Source organism: Clarias gariepinus, chromosome 13 (assembly GCF_024256425.1).
Source record: "Clarias gariepinus isolate MV-2021 ecotype Netherlands chromosome 13, CGAR_prim_01v2, whole genome shotgun sequence".
Classification (NCBI taxonomy): domain Eukaryota; kingdom Metazoa; phylum Chordata; class Actinopteri; order Siluriformes; family Clariidae; genus Clarias; species Clarias gariepinus.
The window spans coordinates 5,592,501-5,613,823 of NC_071112.1; the positions used below are offsets into that span (position 1 = coordinate 5,592,501).

The 21,323-nt window shown below is 40.4% G+C and overlaps 1 protein-coding gene across 3 annotated transcripts in view; it reads left to right on the forward strand.

The window, feature by feature from the left end:
• The window catches only part of ehbp1 (EH domain binding protein 1), a 144,033-nt gene that overhangs the window by 77,898 nt on the left and 44,812 nt on the right, over positions 1-21,323 (forward strand). For all 3 annotated transcript variants that reach the window (XM_053509610.1, XM_053509611.1, XM_053509612.1), the window contains exons 13-15: positions 2,613-3,242; positions 5,868-5,906; positions 7,433-7,579. In XM_053509610.1, the coding sequence (XP_053365585.1) occupies positions 2,613-3,242; positions 5,868-5,906; positions 7,433-7,579 (816 nt within the window). The remainder of the gene's footprint in view (positions 1-2,612; positions 3,243-5,867; positions 5,907-7,432; positions 7,580-21,323) is intronic.

Sequence of the window (21,323 nt, forward strand, 5' to 3'; positions counted from 1 at the left end):
AGTACAGGTAAAAAGTTTGGACACACCTTCTAATTCAATTTTAATTAAAAGCTTTTAATAATGGGTCATTGTCTCAAAGCAGCTTAACAGAATTAAAAAAAGAAAATTTGAAATGAGTAGGAAATATGTGGAAAAATTTCAGGTACACATTAAAATTCATATTTTGTCATGTAAACAACCATGAGCAGTATGATATGTAGTGAAATTCTTACACAATAGCCGTGACCTAAAATTAAAAGGATATAATAGAAATGTTTCACTACAATAAAGGACAATTGCATACATATTGAATACAGTTAAAAAGATAACATTTCCAATAACAAAATAAGATGAAATAAAAATCTAAATGATTAAAAAAAAATTTTAAATGGAATACACAAGTTTATAGATTTACAAAGGTTACAGATATATATAAAATAATATATAAATGACATAAAATGTGCAAATTCAATTAAGAGGTATAAAAGTAAGTATGATTGAAAGATGAAGTAATAAATTAAATTGTTATATTTTTCCTGATTATTTTCTTCTACACTGTAAAACAATGCTGAAGGCGTTCCAAAATACACAAAAATCTCTTTTGAACAGTTGATATTGAGATGTATCTGCTACTTCTGCTCTGTAAAGCTTCTTCATAACGGCTCTAATCTGAGGTGCTGGTTATTAATTGGTGATTTCTGAGGCTGGTGACTCTAAATGAACTTCTCCTCTGCAGCAGAGGTCAGTTCTGGTCTTGCTTTCCTCGGGAAGGTCTTCATGAGAGACAGTTTCATCATGGAGCTTGATGGGTTTTACAAACACACTTGACACAATACTGTTCTTGCAAGACCTGATCCAGAACAGCTGACCTTTACGTCTTAAAATACCAACTGACAACTCGTGTGTTATTTCATAGTTTTGAAATCTCCAGTATTGTTTCAGATTATAGAAAATAAATCACTAAACAAAAAACACTGAATTAGAAGGTGTGTCCAAACTTTTGGCTGATACTGTGTGTTTTATTTTATATATATATATATATATATATATATATATATATATATATATATATATATATATATATATATATATATATATATAACCCTTTAATAAGCAAACAGAAACATCTACAGGTCTCCCTCTTTGTTTTCTCTCTCCTCCCATTCATGTGTCCTGATCAGAGGGAGAAAGTTATAATTAATTTTAAATTGAGAAAGAGCTTAGTTTTGATACAGACACAAACACACTGCTGGAGAGAGAAGCCTGATAAACTCTGGCGGAAAAACAGGAGAGAAATGCGTAGACAATGCCCGTCTCTTGTCAGTAACCTGGAATTAACCGCGCTGCTGATACAAGACTTGATAAAGCAAGAGAGGGGACAAAAAGACAAGCAATTTAAAGCATTTCTCTGTCCAAATGAGTTGACGAAAGTGATTTCCTTCTCTTTCTATCACTCCGGCTTCTTTCAATCTCTCTTTCTCTCCATCACTCCGTCTCTATCATCTGATCAGGGATTGAGAGGGTTTTTTTCCCTCCCTATTTGATTATCTGTCTGTATTTCACATCAGGACAAATCAGTGTAATTACACTTGATAGACACAGACAGGCTAGAATGTAGAAGTGTGTGTGGAGAGAGAGAGATGTGTGTATATGATAAGACTGAGGAGGGATTAGTTTAGTGTTTCTTCATATCGAGCTCTTATCAGAGAGAACCATCCTTGACATTAGCTGTCTCGGCCTTCTGCCGCCCACCGATCTCTGCTTGTCTTGTTCCAAATCTAGTCATGCACTCTCGCCATACACCCTACATCCTACACTTATTTAATATCCATGCCCAATATTTACCCCCCTCTCAGCACCTTATGCGCCACAACAGGGGTTGTCAGCTGGTCAACTGTGCTCTGGATGCAAACCCACCTGAACTAAAAACCAAGGGTTGTTCAAATCAAAGCGGAACTTTTTAATGTGTAGAATAACAGAACACAGTTATGAGAATAAAAACTCAATTTTTTTTTTTTTTTTTTTTTTTTTAATAATCCCCTGCTACACTAATAAACTTATCCCAGTGCCTGGATACCATCAAGATAGAAAGTTTTTTCCGTACGCAAAAGCCATGATCGGAAGTCGCTGGCCTCCCAGGAACTCCTTCAACATGTGTAAATGGCTTGGAGAGAGGTCAGGACTGTGGCGATAACTCCCAGCCGAGTTCCTGTAACATGCAAGTGCGTGTTGGTGAATGATTGTCAAGGATCAGACGTTCCACTCACCGAATGTTCATGGGACACACATATTCACTAGAAATGTCATCTCAAGTCCCGGTTTGACTTGAACACCCATTCTAAATTACTGTAGCAGATCTTATAAATGTATGGAAAAAAAACTGTCTGTAGTGCAGCGGCTCTCTGGAATCTCAGGACTCCCAGTAGTAGAGGTGGATTTTACTTTAACCCATGTTATACATACTGTTAGATGATGACACTTGTGGTAAATCACTAATTACTTGGTTTAAATAGTTCAGTTTGTACCCATGAATGTTGCTCGTCTCTTTTTGAAAATGACATAATTTCAGGTTTGTTTACATCTCTGAGGTAATGTGTGTTGAACTGTGCGTTATGTGTGTGTATGTAATGCAGGCCTACGACGGCTTTGCCAGCCTGGGCATCTCTCGGCTGCTGGAGCCGGCCGACATGGTTCTTCTGGCGATCCCAGACAAGCTGACGGTGATGACGTACCTGTACCAGATCCGCGCTCACTTCAGCGGCCAGGAGCTGAGCGTGTTGCAGATCGAGGCCCAGGCCGGCCGCAGCACCTACAAGGTGGGCGATTTCCACACCGACACGGAGAGCTCCGTGGCTCACGATACCTTCTACGCCGAGCTTCACAACCAGACACAAAAACCCCAGCCCGATGAGGAAGGGGAGGAGCCAGAAGACACCGGGTTATCAGAAACACCTCCCTGTCCGTCCTCAGCGGCGATCAAAACGAACCTCGATTCTTCCAGAGCCGACACGTCGCCAGAGGTGAAAGAGGACGTGATCGATGCAGGGAGAGAAAGGGAGAAGGAAAAAGAGAGGGTGCCTTCAGAGGGAGGAGCGCAACCCCAGGCCCCTGTTTCACACGCGCACACAGTCGGCTTCAGCTACAACCGAGACGCAGACGTGAACAAGAAGAGGAGTGTTAACCAGAACGAAGTAGAGATCACGACAAAACAGAGCAGCTCGTTACAGACCAACCATACGGACGTGCCCAACAAACACACCCAGGTAAACACCTACTCGGCTTCCCTACGCGAATCCCTCCACCTGCCAGGACACGGGTTATTTCTGGAGTCAGATTGCAAGACCTGCAATTATACAGTATGTATGTGTATCAGGTGCGCAGTGTAAACTGTAAAAAGTTTCAGACAAACATAAACAAGGGTGTAAAGCCCACAGTTCTTCAAGAATACATACACTGATTAACACATACCTGTCAAAAAGCACACAAGTGCAAGTACACATCTGTTAGACACGCACACACACACGGCGCAGTATTTACCATTAATTATCGGTAACATTGTCGGTGATTGTCCTCACTTATACCGCCAGCTTATCATCAAAAGTAATGTGCAGTGTATGTAACATTGTATCTAGAGAGCTTAGTTATCTGTTAAATTTATCACCAGTCCAAATATTTTAAGCATCTAAGTTAATGAGCGAGTTAAAAGTCGTCAGATCCTTAGAAGAGCACAAAGTTTTTTATTAATCAGGTTTATTTTGTTCTCAACATCATCCAGATCGATGCATTCACCTGTAAAAAGTCCCAAATATTTTTGCCCTAAAGAATCTGATGTCCAACCGATACAGTCTTCACAAAACGTAGTTAGGCATCATGTCAATGAGTCGATCACAAGTCAATACCGATATCGCTCACATTTATTTGCACACATTTCTGGGCTTTTTTATATGATTTTGTCGAAAGTGTGAGGCAACAGCCTACACATTACCATTACATGACTACTGTTTCCTCTCCTGTCACTTTAAATTGTTTGCACAGAGGTTTGTTTGCAGTCACATGACTATTAGGATGTGCGACATCCTGTCTGAGGGAAGGAAAAGGAAAAGCAGACAGGATGAGAATGTTTTGTGCACTCTAAACTATTCCAACATTAGCAGGCAGCACATCATCCTGCGTGGTCAGGAGTAAATTATTTGCTATCTTTTATTTTAAACTGTAACTAAAATCAATATCAGATTGGGATGTTTACAAAATCAAGGTACTTTTAAGAATCCCATAATAACCTAAACTGGACTGGGCACGATGCGCTGCTCATTCCTGCCCTTTTCCTTATACTATGCTGTGATTGGCCGTCAATCATTCTGAAGGTTTTTGTTTGTTTGTTTTTAACAATCTCTATGACGCTTGATTATATTGCAGTTGATAGAGAAGGTTGTGAAAAGGCACAAAGTGTAGCTGCTTCTTTAGTCTGTATTTTCTATCTCGTTTCTTTTTTTGTTGTTTGTATGTTTTGTTGTATAGATGTATCCATTTTTTTTTTACTTTTTTTTACACACAGAACTATACATGTAAATCACTAAATCACAAACACAAGCCAATCATATGTAAAAATGTCGGATGAATAAATTTCCCCCTAATGCACGTGAGGAAACGTGTGCGTACCCATGCACACACAGAACGAATCCACATTAGTATACATATGCAAGCACATCCTCAGTCAACCCACCTTAGCGTTTTCTTTTTTTTCTTCTTCTTCTTCTTCTTCTTCTTCTTTCCCCTCCTTCCCCTTGTTGGGTCGTGCAGCTGTAAGCTGTTTGTGCTATCACACCGCCCGTTCCCCCTCTGTCACTTCGTCTCATACTAAGTGTGATTGGCTTTTTGTCATCACGGGGCTGACGTGTGATTAATGCAGCCTGCGCAATATTCCTCCCGCCTGCAGCTCGCCACGCTCCACAGCCTCGCCTCATCTCTACAGCCTCCTGCTTCATACCCTTATTTATCTCCCTCTCACACACACACACACGCACACATACAGACGAGTGACGATTTAAAGGAAAAAACTGCAGCTCCGGGGGCATTTATTTATTTTTGCTAACGTGGTTCGGCTTCACTTCGTCACCGCAGATCAATACAAAGTACTTCTCAGCGATCGACTTTATTTTGTCATGAAATGTTTCTCTCTTGCTGGGCGTGGCTTCTTTTTTTTCCACCCCAGGGATGACTCCGCCCACACGAGCAGTTCACGAGAGCTCAGGGAACTTTCTCATGCTTTCATATGACCTTTACACTTGCCAGATTTGTAACCTAACTCAACATGTACTGCTGTCTGATCGTTTCCAAGTTGAGGGTCTGAAAAAAACAACAAAAAAATTGTACACTTGCTTCATGGTCAAACCTGATTCATCTAAAGGCGCAGGAACACATGTAGTTGTAACGCAGCATGTATATAATAAACAGCTATTCTAATACTTTGTCAGAATTTAAATAAAACAGAAATTTGAGGAAGTTTAGTTCATCTTGAGTTTTGTTATGCAAACTTACAAACTCAAAAAAGACACCTTTTAATTTCCTCATACATCCATATACATACTCATCCTTGTACTGTACACCTGGACTTCCTCATATTGTGTCTGTCTTTAGCACACAAACACACACACGCCTTAATTTCACGCTTGGCATAACCAGGAACCACAAAAGACCTTAACAGATGTGTGTTTGTGGACGCACACAGTGTGCATGTGGATGTCTGAAGATAGCTGTGTTAGTCTGGTCAATGCGATGATGTCAGTGAAGGTTCATCGTCAGAGCTTAACGAATTAAACCAGTAACAACACGGCAAAACCCTGAACACCACCTGTCTCTCACCTGTTTGTCTGGTGTTTATCTTTCAGGATGCTGCGCCTCTTCCTGCGTCCACCAGCAACGAAAAGGCAAGCACACGATATTCATCATTATTTATTATGCTGTACATGCACATACATACGTACACACACACATACATACATACATACATACATACATACACACACACGTTAATTCTTTTGATTGTGTAAAGTTGCTTTGCGACTGACAATTGTTAAAAGCGATATACAAATAAAATTTTATTGAGTATTGACACGTCAATATTAACACGTTAACGAATGGGATCACTCTAGAAATCTCAACACAATACTTAATTTTAATCGCAAATTAATAATAATTTTTTATTGTTTTATGTTGTATATTTTTAATTACATACACACACACATCTCACACACATACATACATACACACACACACACACATGCATACATACTGTACATACACACAAGCATATATACATGCATACACACATATATATACACACACACCTGCATACATATATATATACACACATACATATATACACGCACACACATACTGTACATACACACACATACACATACATATACACATACATACACACACGTACACACATACATGCATACTGTACATACACACACACATATATACATACACAAATACATACATACATGCATACACACACACACACACATACATGCATACTGTACATACATACACACATATATACATACACAAATACATACATACATGCGTACACACATATACACACACATACATGCACGCACGCACACATACATATTTACACACACAGACACACACACACTGTACATACACACACATACATACATACACACACGTACATATATTCTAGCTGTCAATCAATTAAAAACTTTGATCTTGTTAAATCATGGTCGTAGTGTGGATTAATTACAATTTTTAAATAGCCTAAGATTTACTTATTATAAACATTCAATAAACAATAAAGAAATGCATTTAGCAAACTGGTTAAAAAACAGATTATGCTGGTTTATAATATCTCAAACACTAACAGTTTACAACTGTTAAAATATAATTTTTCAAATGATAAACTTGGATGTGCTGTTACACCGAGGTAGTTACGGTTACTCACAGATGTCCAGGGGTCTCCAGTAAGTGCTATAAAAGTAGCTTGTGCCAACTGCTTCACTTTTTTTACATTCTTTTTCCGTGTCTGGTTTTATCCAAACTTCCATCTATACACACACGCACATGTCAATATTAACACGTTAACACATGGGATTAATCTAGAAATCTTAACGAACTACTTGTTTTTTAACGCGGATAAATAATTATGACCAAGTTTGAGCCATAGATTGGTTTCATTATATATGCCTGTGTATGTGTGTTGATTAATAGCTAAACATTTTCAGCACTTCATAATTCTGCTTTCTGCTTGGATTCAAATCTTTTTGTCGTGATAAATCTTCATCACAGCATGAGCTATTTATAGTACATTTCCAGCCGCATGTTGAATTGCAGAAGCGCGCATATAACAAGCAAGCAACACAGCATAAATATAATCCTGGCTAAACGAAATTCATGGTTTTAATTTTTTTATTACTTTCCTTTTCAGAAAGTGCAGTCTCGTCAGGAGGAGCTGAAGGAGAGAGCTCGCCTCCTGCTGGAGCAGGCTCGCAGAGATGCCGCCCTGAAAGCCAGGAACAAAACCGTCCCAAGCACCACCTCGCCTACACACACACGCCCACCACAGGTCATAGACGTGAGTCAACGCTCGATTGATTTATATTCCGTTCATGCATATACATGTTAAAAGTAGAAAGACCTACTTGTTTAGCCAATCACGTAGCATGGTCATGCAGATAACAGATCAAGAGTTTTATTTAATGATCGCATCAGAAAGATGAATGGATTAAGAAAAAAATGTAAGTTAACAGCAATTTTTCAGAACGAAACTCATAGGAAGGCTAAAGTACCCAGAGTCACTACCTTGTACACCCGTGTCCAGCAGAAAAGCATCTCAGAATGCAGAACCTGCCAAAACAGAGGACAGTGAGACAGAGCAGGGGAATACCACATCGCATTTCTTGTGTCAGGCAAGAGCAGGCGTCTGAGGAGACACTACGGTTTGATCAACTGAAACTGAACAGCTAAACATCAGACAAATGCCACCTAATCTCTGTCATGTGTATCTTCAGCTGTATGATTTTCAAAGCTCTCGAGCAAAACACCCCATGACTGAGTAGCAGTGTGTTGCTTATGTAATTATCGCCCCTCATGCTTAGGAGTGTTCATCATTGATAATTGATACACACACACACTCTACACATCAAGTCAAAGGTGATCAGGCTCTCGTGTGTGTCTGTGTGTGACCATCCTGTCTGTATGTTATCTCTGATGTTTGTGTAATTAGTTGAAAATGAATAGCATGTAGCTGCTAATGGACTGAAGATACCGTCCTGTTTAGGTGCACGCCCACAGTCTACATGAAATAAACTTATTCCTGCATAGTAGACCTTTAAATATTATTATGTCACTAAATCCCATCATGTCCCGCATCTGCAGCATGGTGGTGCGGGTGTTTTTATTAATTATACACACACATTATAAGAATACACAGATTGCAGATGAAGCTAAAGAGTGAGATTGATAGAAATGTTTTATTCTACTTAAGAAATATCACATGAGAGGGAGTTCAGCAGAGTTGTGATACCTACAGGTGTGATATTGCTTTTATACGACGGTTCCACAAACGCAATTTAATATCCACAAATTGGTTTGTTTGTTTATTTAACCAGATATTAGCTCCGCCAAAACATATCCTTTCACAACTGGTGGAACTAATTAATATCAGCTACGTTAACTTTTGGGTTCCAAGGTTAAATCCCAAATAGTGTTAAATGGAAAGCTAGTGTCCTATGTAGGGTGTACGATCGCTTGTTTTACACACAACATGGTGATTAGGGGTTAGAGAAGGATTTGGAACAATTTAGAAGTAAGGCGGTAAAAAGTGTTTTTTAAATGACATGACATTATCAAATGTCTGTTCTTGCTGAACGCGCTTCTGTGAATGGTTTTAAATGTGGGTTTTGGCATGCAGCAGCTCTCTCCTCAGTACTGCACACCGTACAGACCCACTTTCACCCATGCTACAGTAAGTGTAGTTTAACAATTATAAAACACCTGGGACGAGTGATACATATAGTTAAACATCGCAGTGCTGTTACCGTGCATTATCGTCATTATCTAATCATTTATTTGGATTATTCATTCAGTATAAATAAGAATATAAAGGATGTGAGATTAATACATTAACTGTATGAGCTACAGTATGGGTAAGGGAGTACGTCAGATGAAGAGACTTTTACACTCCTCTATAAACACTCACACTGATGTGGGCAAAGTTTTTACAACTCTTGAAAACTCCATCAGGAAATTTTTCAAAGCATCAGTAAACACGGTCTGATTATTCTCACAGCATTTGTTGAGAAAGTAGCACACACCTCTGGTAGTAATGTAATATCATAAAGCGAGCCTTTGCACGAGAGGGATAGAAAGCGAGACGTCCTTGAATTAGGTAGTGGGATGTTTTTAGTAATGGACAGGAGATACAGTATTAAAGTGTAATGCTGGTCCTGGATCTAAACCTTGCGGCTCTGTCTTTTTTTTCTAAAATAAAATAAAGGCGTCGATTTTCAAAGTGCTGTTCTCACCCCGCCTCCTGGCTCTTTAACATAAGTCCTCTACGAGTTGGTGAAGGGGAAACAGTTTGCCGTTTCGTAGATTAGCCGCAAATTAACCGTGCATGTGCGCATCTCTCCCAAGGACAACGGTGCTAATGAGCCTCGGTTGCATTAGCGCGCTGGCATATTGAATCGTTTGGCTTTTTTAATAGAAAACATTGATCAGAGGCTGGCGTGGACCTCGGCACGCTGATAATTGGCAGCGATTTAGATTAGATTCAGCGATGTCTTGTTTTGATTAGGGGAGCAGGGGGGTGTTATCTCATGCCGCGGGGCCCTCTGCAAGACGCGGCCCTGCCGAACACAGCGTGCATAAGGACAATTTTAATTCAATTACGAGGGGTAAAGGAAGACAAGATGGACAGATGAGGGGATAATGGGAACGGAAGTGTGAGCAGTGGCAGACAAGACAGGGCACAATGTAATAAAGCTCAATAAAGACTTTTTTCGTCATCTGAATCTTTTGGTTTTCAGATCTACTGATCTTCAGTATCAGCTCACTTAGGAAAAATAACCTCTGTTTCCTTACAGTTACTGGATTCTCATGTTCTTCTGTTTGATGTAAATTTACAAGAGCTGCAGAGTCCAATTCCTACAGATCAAAGTCTCAGCAGTGAAGGAGGCGTGGCCTCATATGTCCGTCAGCCCCAGCGAAGGAGGCGTGGCCTCATATGTCAGTCAGCCCCAGCGAAGGAAGCGTGGCCTTGTGTGTCCGTCAGCCCCAGCGAAGGAGGCGGGGCCTTGTGTGTCCGTCAGCCCCAGCGAAGAGGGCGTGGCCGCGTGTGTCCGTCAGCCCCAGTGAAGGAGGCGTGGCCGCGTGTGTCCGTCAGCCCTAAGCAAAGAAGGTGCGGCCTCGTGCGTCCGTCAGCCCCAGCGAAGGGGGCGTGGCCTTGTGTGTCTGTCATCAGTGGAGGAGGCGGGGCCTCGTGTGTCTGTCATCGTCAGTGGAGGAGGCGTGGCCTCATGTGTCAGTCCCAGTGAAGAAGGCGTGGCCTTATAGGTCTGTCACAGTAAAGGAACGCAGGCTTCTGTAGTTCAGTCCCTGTAAATGAGGACTGGTCTCAGTTGTCCTAGTCAAGGGGGTGTGGCCTCTATATTTGTCACCTTTAGTGTATGATCAGTTATTTCTGCTGTGTTTGAGTGATGCTGCTCTGTGATGGATTATATTCTGCTGAAACAGCTTTAGTTCACAGATCAATTCTAACTAACAAACATTCCTGCGTGTCTACCCTCAGTTCTCACTTTTAGTCATGTCTTACACACGTCTCATTACATTCCAATGCCACGGGTCTTGATTTCACAACACCTGAGACAATGTTTGATTAGGACGTACAGTAATGTGTTTGGGAATGTGTGTGAGATTTACTTATATGGCTGTATATAGTCATTTACATTTGTATCTTCATTATTTAGTAAATTTTATTTTATCCACGTCGTCTTCAACCCGATCAGGTGAGGCTCAGGGGTGTCAGCCAGGGCACTCGGGCAGTCCTGGGATTTGAACTCACAACCATCTGATCACTAGCTCAGAATCTTAACCACTGAGCCACCGTGTGTGTGTGTGTGTGTGTGTGTGTGTGTGTGTGTGTGTGTGTGTTTTTAGTCTGTGTCTTTGTCTGTGACTGCTGGTGTGTTTCACTGGTCGCGTCACTAATCCCTCCCCTCTCATCAACAGCGTGTGTGTGTGTCTGTGTCTGTGTCTGTCAGCCGCTTTCCAGCATGCCATGCTAATTTGGTTCCAGCATCCAGCATGAAGCTTCTGCCTTTGATCTAAGTTCACCCCTTCTGTTCTTCGGTTTTCGTGTGTGTGTGTGTGTGTGTGTGTGTGTGTGTGTGTGTGTTTTGGGTCTTTGATAAAGGCGTCACAGTAATGATGGTTTTGTTCTGGTCCTGATGGCTGTAGGTAGGTGGCCTTCACAATCTATTAGGGGTGGAAGTCTGACACCACATGTACACACACTCACACACTCACACACACACGCATACATACACACAGAGCCACTGGCTATAATGAGTAATTAATGAGCAATCATTAAAACGCTATGTGCCCTTACACACACACACACACACACACACACACACCACCATACATTAGGCTTTCCTCATCTGTCTTTCCTGTCTGTATTTGTCCTTGTAAGAGAAATAAAAGATGGAGTGATGGACGAGAGCAGGGAAGAAGTAGAGAAAGGTGGGAATAATGTTTATGTATGTGTTGAGTTCAATTGTGGAGCGCTCGGAGCCAGGTTTCTGAAGCAGCAGCTGATCAGAGGGGTAATTTCACACAACTCTGGCCAGGGTAATTATGACAGAAAGAAAACGTGAGGAAGAGAGAGAGAGAGAGAGCAGGGCAAGAGGGGTAACGGGAGGGCAGTGGGGGGATTCCAGGTGATCTCCCTCATGCTCAGTGGCTCGTTATGATTAGTTTAATTGGACTTCATACCGATGGGGCCCCTCCTTCTTTCTCTCTCTCTTTTTCTTCTCTCTCTCTCTTCTCTCTCTCTCTCTCTTCTCTCTCTCTGTTGAAGTGACTTTTCCGAGATGCCCGTGACCCCCTCTGTAGGGGAGAGACAGAACAAACCTTTGAACTTATGCCAGCTTCCCTGTGTGTGTGTGTGTGTGTGTGTGTGTGTGTGTGTGTGTGTGTGTGTGTGTGTGTGAGTGTGTGTGAGAGAGAAAGAGAGGGAGAGAGAGAGAGAACATGTGAGACAGAGACATCTCTTGTGTATTCCCACAGTGGTTTGTCCACCATTTTTTTTTCCCGAGCTGCTTTGGTAATAAAAGTGTTGGGACAATCGTTCTCGTTTTAGAAGTAATGTCGTCTTCTCATACTGAAATAAAAAGTACAAAGTTTAAATAAGTTTACATAATTTTAATATTTGCCCCCAAAGTGATGCGTGAGACGAGCCTTCATGAGCTTTCTGGTCAGCAGAAGCTTTCGCCTCGAACTCTCACATGGATGCCATTTTTGTCCCCCCGGTTTCTTTATTATTGTTGAACCATGAGCACTGACCTTAACTGAGGAAAAGGAGGCCTTCAGTTCTTTAGATATCCTTCTGGGTTCTTGTATGATCTCGTAGATGAGGCGCCGTCGTGCTCTTGGAGTAATTCTGGTAGGCCGGTCTCTCCTGAGAAGGTTCAACACTTTTCCACTGTTTTCTTTTCCCCCCTATGTGTGGATAATGATTCTTACTGTGCATTGTTGGAGTCTAAAAGCCTTAGAAAAATGACTGTGTAACCGTTTCCAGACTAATTCGTGTCAGTTACTTTCTACTCTGTTGTTAAATTTCTTTAGATAATGTTGTTGTTTTTTGAGATCTTTAATCGTGTTTTACTTTGTCAGACAGGTTCTAATCAGGCCCTTGGTGTGGCAAGTGAAATTTAACTCAGCTGTCCAAAGAAAATCACAGTTTATTCATGATTTACCAAAGGGGGCAAGTACTTTTAAACATACTGTAGGGCCAGGCAGGTTTGGACAGCTACCTCTAAAAAACACAACTATAATAAATAAATATTTCACTGAAAGTAAAAAAATAATAACATAAAATAAATATGGAACCTTATGTGTTACTCGATCATTTCAAATTCTTAATATTTATTTCATCACTTCTATATATTTTTTACTTTATAATAAGGTTAAAGTATTAAAGTAATTTTGCACTCGTGCTTTTGTACCAACATTAAATCATGTTTAAAGTGAATATAAAGGGTGAATGTTCACTGGTGAGTGTGTTAGTGATGTTTGTTGTTACAGCAGACCTGAGATCAGTTCCCAGATCAATTTGTCCTAAATAGAGCATCAACTTTTTTTTCTTTGACTCACCGGGGTCTCAGCCGGCCCGTCTCACCCAGATTCACAAACATTAGTGTATTAGTGAGCTTCAGCAGTGCCACTTCATTATTATTTTTTTCCCACAATTTCCCACGTGACCCTTTCTGATAGAAAGTGATGCAAGCAAGTGAATATGGATACAACTCGACTGCATGGTGTGTGTGTGTGTGTGTGTGTGTGTGTGTGTGTGTGTGTGTGTGCTGAGATCAAGGGAGGTAAAGCATGTGAGAGACCACTGATAAAGCACTTTTGTCACTACATTTTAAATACAAAAATATTTGATAATCAGGGATATTAATAATAATAAAAACATTCTGCTTTACATATATTTATATATAAGTATGTTGCACATATGTTACAGTATTTTCCCAGATTTTCATTCTAATTCCCTCCCGTCTTGTTAGGGTGCTCACTTCCACTCGGTTGATCTCACAGACACCCATGATTGGTTAGTGTCACTGTGATTGACGTGGGGGCGCAAGTGAGCCTCCTGAGAGAGAGCACGGCCAATCAACTTGTTTTTAGCTTTAACCTTTTAACTATTTCTACAAGCTCTTTACTTACAGCCGTGTTACTTCATAAAATCAGAAGGAAAAAAACACATTAGAACTATTGTGGAACATTTCAGCTACAACTAAGGGACGGCCCAGACACAACACTCTCTCTCTCTCTCGCTTTCATTCATTTCTTCGTCTATACTCAGTTTCAAATAAACACAAATGACTCCTTGTTTACTTGTACGTTTTTCATTCTTACTGACACACACACACACACACACACACACACACACGTATACATACACTGGAAACTTATAATAGAGTTGCATCCTATGAATAAAATATGAGGGATAAAAACGTACACTTTAAGCACAGCCGATTGCCTCTGCTCATTTTAATGTGAAATTACAGCTGTTCAATCCGGCGCGTTGACTGATTTCTGCTTTGTCTCTACACACACACACACACACACACACACACACACACACACACGCACACACACACACACACACACACGCACACACACAGATAGAGAGAGAGGGGTTGGTTTAATTGAACATGATAGATTGTCTATATTAACTCTAGACTATTAACACATTGTAAAGTGGATTGGTGTGTAGAATGCTGATGTAACTAATGTGATGACAAAGTCTCAGTGAAGATACAAACTCAAGCAGGAGTGTGGAGGGCGAGTGCGTGTGTGTATACATGCATAAATAGTAGCTTGTGTGTTCAATTCCTTATTTTCAGTAAATGACAAAGGCATTAGTATTTGCGAATTTTGCAAAAGGGTATGCTCACAAGAGAACTGTCTGTGAACGGGTCTTTTTTCTGTCCAATTATCTCGTCCTGTGACAGCCAGACGCCTCAGAGCTGAAGGTTTCCTGCTTGACAGAACTTTACACACACACACAGAGCTGTGAACATGTGTAAAAACGTGTCTTCACTAAGACATGATTCTGTGTGTGCGCGTGTACTGTACATACACGTGCCAATAATACTTGCGATAGACGTGGCACTTTAACGTGCCATTAATACGTGTCATTAAGTGATGAACTGCTATGAGATGTGTATATGAGACATATAGTGTTATGAAGCCTTTATAAAGCATTAGGAGTTGTAAACATGTCGGATGTCATCATCTCAGGTAGGACAAACCTGGCCTCTAACCCCCATCCACCCCCACTCCATATATTTAAAAATAAACAGCCCCTCCCCCCCCACCCCCTTCTCTCTCTAGATGAATTCTGAAGACTTTGACATGATTTCTTTTTCCTCCATCTTTCTGGCAGGATGGTTAAGGGGGGGGCTTTTTTTTTTTTAACCCACAAGCCATCTCTTTCCGCTCTCTCTCTATCTCTGGCATTAATCATGCTGCTTTAGCGCAGGCGCCGTATCAACAGCACGCACACGCGCCATCATAATTATGCCATGTACAACTCCTTTGATAGCATGTACAGTTTTCTTCCTAATTCCTTATCAAATGCATTGATCGCGGCGCATGTGCATTGATCCGGGACCGCCATCTGTAGGCCTCTGATAAGACTTAGTGTCATCTCCCTCTCTCTCTCTCTCTCTCTCTCTCTCTCACACACTCACACACTCTCCTTGTCTGTCTGTCTCTCTCTCTCTCTCACTAACACACACACACACACTCTCTCTTTCTCTCTCTCATTTATTTACTCAGTCACATTCTCACTCATTTCATGATCATCGTCATTGTGAAAAGGGGCGGAGTTACGAGACCCAAAGTCAAACCACAAACTCTCGCTCTCATCGTTAGCTAAATGTGTCAGTGACGATGTGTGTATAATAAACCTCGGGCTAGTCTGATCTACGAGTACTTTTTTTTATTTTCAAGGAATCTTTTTTTCTTCTGGATCTGTGTCAGAGGTATTATTTGTCAGTAAACGAGTGAAGTAGGTAATCTGTTCAAGTTTGGCGATTTGCATCTGCAAAACTGGCTTGTGAGACATGAGGCAGGAGTTTAACAGCCTTGGTTTGACCTTTGAAGAATCCCCACTGAGCGATGTAGCTGCGCTGGTTTCTGAGCAAGGAAACAACAGCTGGGTGAGAACAGGGTGAACATGGGCCCGTGTACAGTGAGGAAATTACTTTAGGATGGGATTGTGATCTAGAATCTCTCTTCCCTCACATTGCACTTGTGTGCGCTCTCTCTCTCTCTCTCTCTCTCTCTCTCATACGCACACTTAAACAACCTTCCTCTCCTACTGCTCCTAAAAAAAAAACAAAAAAAAAAACACCCATGACAAACGTATCTCCTCTCGCTTCACAGCGGCCGGCTTGCTGGCACTGGTTCGGCACCGCCCGGGCTCTGCTTGCGTCAGCGCGTGTGTGCCAAAATAGCAGCTATCCATGCGAGGGCAGCCGCCACGACCTCATGCCCCAGCGCCCATGCCAACCCCTGCCATGTTGGCATCATTTAACCGGTTGCCATCTTTTGTGTCTGCCCTAAGACATGCCAAGATTTTCGTGGTTTTTTTTTTTCTTTTCTTTTTTTTTCCATTTCTTTTAGATGTCCATTGACACACTAGCTGCCACCACAGTGAGTCTTCATGGCGGTTGGCCTTTTTTCTGTCTTTCTTTCTTTCTTTCTTTCAGAGAAGTCCCTGATTTCTCTCTGACAATCTCGTTATCCTCTGTGATCAACTGCTCAGGGTCTGGATGGGCCACTGATCTCTCTTTCTTTTTTCCCTCCTCTGTCTTTTCTTTCACTTTGCCTTCCACTCAGTCGAGAGAGTCCAGACTGAAACGGTCAAGCTTCAATGTAGCTGAAGAAGCGCCACTTGATGCCTATTAAGTGAGCAAGAAAGAGGCAGAGAGTTGGTGTTAAAAAAAGATTTGTAATCATTCTCCATGGCTGCTTGATTATTTAATCGTGTACATTGTACACTGTAAACAACAACATTGGGGATACACCACGCCCATCAATATCCTAAACTGATACTAGCTTAGAAAGCCAGCTAATATTAACTAAAGAGATGAATGAGATCCTGTTACTGCTGGAGGAGCCCTCATAAAAAAAAAAAAATAAAATAAAAAAAAAAAAAGGGATTTAAAGTAAAACGGCAATTTTTTCTCATCAAAAAAGGAACGTTTAGGAAAGCTATAGGGTGTAAGGGAAGACGCAGAGACTCCTGTAGAGCAAAACCTGCCTCTGTGGGCGGGACGTATTCGTTTGTACAGATTTTTCACGGGAAGGAAAAGTATTTGAAATAAAAGCTTCTTTTTTTTTTAAACTGTAGTCTTCTATCGATGCCCATAAGAAATTAAAGGAAGTTGAGGTAAGTTTAAGGCAGCTCTGAGATCTGGGTTAGCTTGTTAAATAGTCAAATATAGGACCTTTAACTTTTAACCCTTAACTGTTAGTGCCTGGATGTAACTGGTAATTAATTATTTACTTAATTAAGTTACACATATTACCTAAATTTTTTAACTCATTTCCGTAATTTGTTTTGATTCTGTAAAACCGCTTTGTGGCAATGACCACTGATAAAAGCGCTATAGACATAAAATAAGATAGAATTGATTGAATAGAATATAAATCAGATAATTTAAAATGGGTTATACTATCTTTGTTAGCGTTTAATCAATAATCAGGATTTTACTTGCGTATAAAAAAAATTGTCCAGGTGCAGTACAAAGATGTCTGATTTATTTATTTATTTATTTTCCGCTAGTTACTTTTTATTGATTATTTCATTATGAACACATGCAATGCTTCAAGAGTTGGAAATGGAAAGAAACTAAATAAATAATAAACAACTAAAAACACACATGGCTTTAATTGACAAACCAAAATTAATCACTTCATCAAATCCAATCTTTAACAAAATCTATAGCAACTGTCCAGGTGTTAATTATTCGAGATGTAGCATTAAGAAATCTGCCTGTGGCACGTTACAAAATTAAGATATCAAAAAGATAGGACTGATGGACAGACAGACCGACAATGAGGTTTGAAAATAATCTTGTTGTAGGCGCCATTAATGTTCTCTTTTGTTGTAAACTAAGTGTTATGTCAGAATCATCTACTAAGTAAAGAAAACAATTAAAGAATGTGAATGAGAATGAGTGCGCATTTCCAAAACATATGGACTGTATACAATCCCCAAGAGTCAGGGTCTAGATGTCTGATTTCAGGAAGTTTGATCACACCATGGATTCTTCTACGTATACATAGTACCAGAATATTTTAGGTTAAGCTTGATAGACATGAAATGAAGGAGCTTCACTTAGTTCATTAAATTATTGTGGTTTTGATGAATCGCTCTTGCGATGTCGACGTACTATCTCTAATATTTTCTCATTCCCTATCACACAACTACTCAAAGATGTATTTAGCCCTCAGGTGCGAATAACGAGTTAAATTGTGACTATTGACTATAAGTTAACTCGGCCCCTGGGTTCATTCCTCTGTAACGCTTCTCATTAGGATCCTACTATTGAGATGCGCTCATTATCACAGCTTCTCATTGTCCTTCCGAAACACGAGCACAAACAGAGCATTGGGATGGAAATGGATCAAATGCAGCTAATTAGCCTTCCTGCGCTGTGTTGCAGTAGAGTTCGTCCTGTTCTGCTGGTTCGGAAACGTGTTCATCGAGTTGGCTGAGCAGAGATTAAGAAACATCGGGGTCAGCAAATATGTGTTTAGTTGCTTGTGTGTGTATGTTGGTGGGGGGGCGGCGACAATGTACATGTAACTGCTGGTTTATAAACACTCAGATTTGGGTTTCTTTTACATCTTAGTCCATCTTAGAAGAATCATATCACAGCTTACAGCTGTTTTTAGCTGTGTTTTTTGGAGAGCACGTGTGTGTGTGCGTGTACATGGGAGAGAGAGAACGAATAGCGCACATGTTTGGGGTATTTGACTTTACGCTTTGCTAAATAGGTCTGTTCGTGTGTGTGTCAGTGTGTGAGGTGTGCGTTTTTGCTGGAGGAGTGTTAGACCTGCAGGTTCAAAACTGAATTTTGTTTCATTTTGACCAACTATACAAACATGACTGAGCAAAAAACAGATTTTTTAGTTGCTTAGGTTGATTTTATGAGTTCTAAATTTTTGTAGCATCATTACCATATTCTGGTAGCAAAAGTAATTAATATAGTTGCAAGCAACGATGAGCGGGCCCAAGCACCCTACGCCATCGCCACCCGAGCGCACCTCCAAAAATCCCCAGATGCTGGAAAAAAAGCATCGCTCGATGTGATGTCACACAGATCGTTTAACCACTTTTTGGAAAAAGTTTAAGGCGTCGTCACGGCTGACCCGTTTGAGAACTCAAAAATCCCTCCGCAATTTTGCATCCTCAATGTATTGAGATCACATGGGCCTGGTTTGTTAGCGATCGTACTAATTCCCCAAGAAGAAGTACATCAAAATCCATTGGTTTCTCTCCAGAGCATGAGCGACCGTCAGTACGTCTTCCTTACTCTTTTTACAGCAGCTAGCATATGCGTTGGGAACACTGTACAAAAGATGAATGATGAGTTGTGGATTGTTATTTATTATTTATTTATTTTTCTCTTCTCTGACTTTGTAGACACACATGCAGGTTAAAAATTACGTAATTCCGAGGTTCCTCTGAGCAAACTCGACTACACCTACAAATTGAAGTGTCTGCTAGTTGAACCTGATAAAATGAGCATAAATTCTTTATTAAAGTTCCTCCTCTGTAGTAATCAAATCAGAGTGTAGTGCTTCTCACTGACACTTATCAATAAGTTCTGAAGCCAGCACGATTATTCAGTACATTAGTAATTATTCTCAACGCTACAGTTTGTGTGCACTGGAGCATCTGAACATACGATAACATGCTCCTATTTTGTGTCGATTTCTTTTTTTTTTTTTCTTCATTTTCTTGTAATTAATATGCAGGGACGCGATGCATGAAATGAGGCGGTTTTAGCTTTAAATCGTTACAAGGGAGTTTTTACACACGCGTCCTATTTTAGTGCTGCTTTCCAGAAGAGCGGAAAAGAAAGAGGGCTATAAGCGTCTAAACATCTCTCCTAATTAAGTCAGGAAGAAAACACGATTGGGTTTGTGCTTATTAAATGAACATACATTTGCCAACAGAACCAGGTCACAATTTGTTTTGTTTTTTATCCTTTTACAGTTATGATGTTGTGAAACATTTCAGGAGTCCGTAATCACTTCAGTGTTTGACATTATACGCTGGAAGTGAAATTGACATGTTTGGAATTGTGTTATTCAGGGACGATGCGAAAGAAATGTATTATGGACGCAGAAAACTTTTCTATAATACACAATATGTAGCAACATATGTATACAGTATATAGTACAGAATATATAGATACACCAGCCACTTTGTTAGGTACACCTTGCTAGGACTCAATCGGACCAATTGTAATTGTCACCTCCAGAGGTGCCTAAAGTAGCCAAACAATGTACTCAAGTAAGAGTAGCTGTACTTTAAAATAATATTTCTCAAATAGAAGTAAAAAGTAGTCATCCAAAATATTACTCGAGTAAGAGAACTGTTTTAATCATAACGTCCAATTTATTATTTTTATATATCTTATATTATAGTATATTATAATAAGGATAACAAGGATGCCGGCTGAAGATTTTTTTTTTTTTTCCCACAATGCTGCCGCTTTTGGTGTGGTCATGTGACTACATGTGGTTATTGTTATCATGGCTGATTAATCAGAGTCATATGATTATTGTTGCTCCGTCATATTGGTGAAACAGTCAAATGCTAGATCTACCGGTGGCATGTGTAGAATAAACAGTTAAAGTAACGAGTCGAAAGTACCCGAATGTAGCGGACTAAGAGTAGCGTTTCTTTTTCAGAAATCTGTATGGTGCAGTAAAACTACTCATAGAGGTAAATTTTTCTTTTTAAAAAGATACTCAAGTAAATGTAACAGAGTAAATGAAACTCGTTATTACGCACCTCTGGTCACCTCCACTGAAGCTCCAGCAGTTTCCTCGCCCACCATATTGAATATTAACCACAACTCTTCAGTCTGCTGGTTGACATTTGACCCAACCAGGCCAATGGGAAGAACCGTACATGTGACACTCTAGCGGTTATGATGGTATTTAATAGGTGAATACATTTTAAACAAATTTACAGTAAGACGATATGCTCTTTTGATCTTTTAATAAAAAAAATAAGAGCAGGGATTTCAATTCTTGTTCATAACTTTCCAGTGATGGTTATATGGTTAGTGGAACTGCCACTGCTCCCCTGTGTGACCCGTTATCAGATAAGTGATAGAAGACGGCTGGACAGGCTCCGGTTCTTTGTTCTCAACTTTCCAGCGATGGTTGTTTATCGGACATATCAGTTAGAAGGACAACATAGATGTTGTAGGGACGATTGTCTCAGAGTCGATGTGATGAGCCCAGGTGATGATGTCGATGGACGGAGTTGAAGCGAA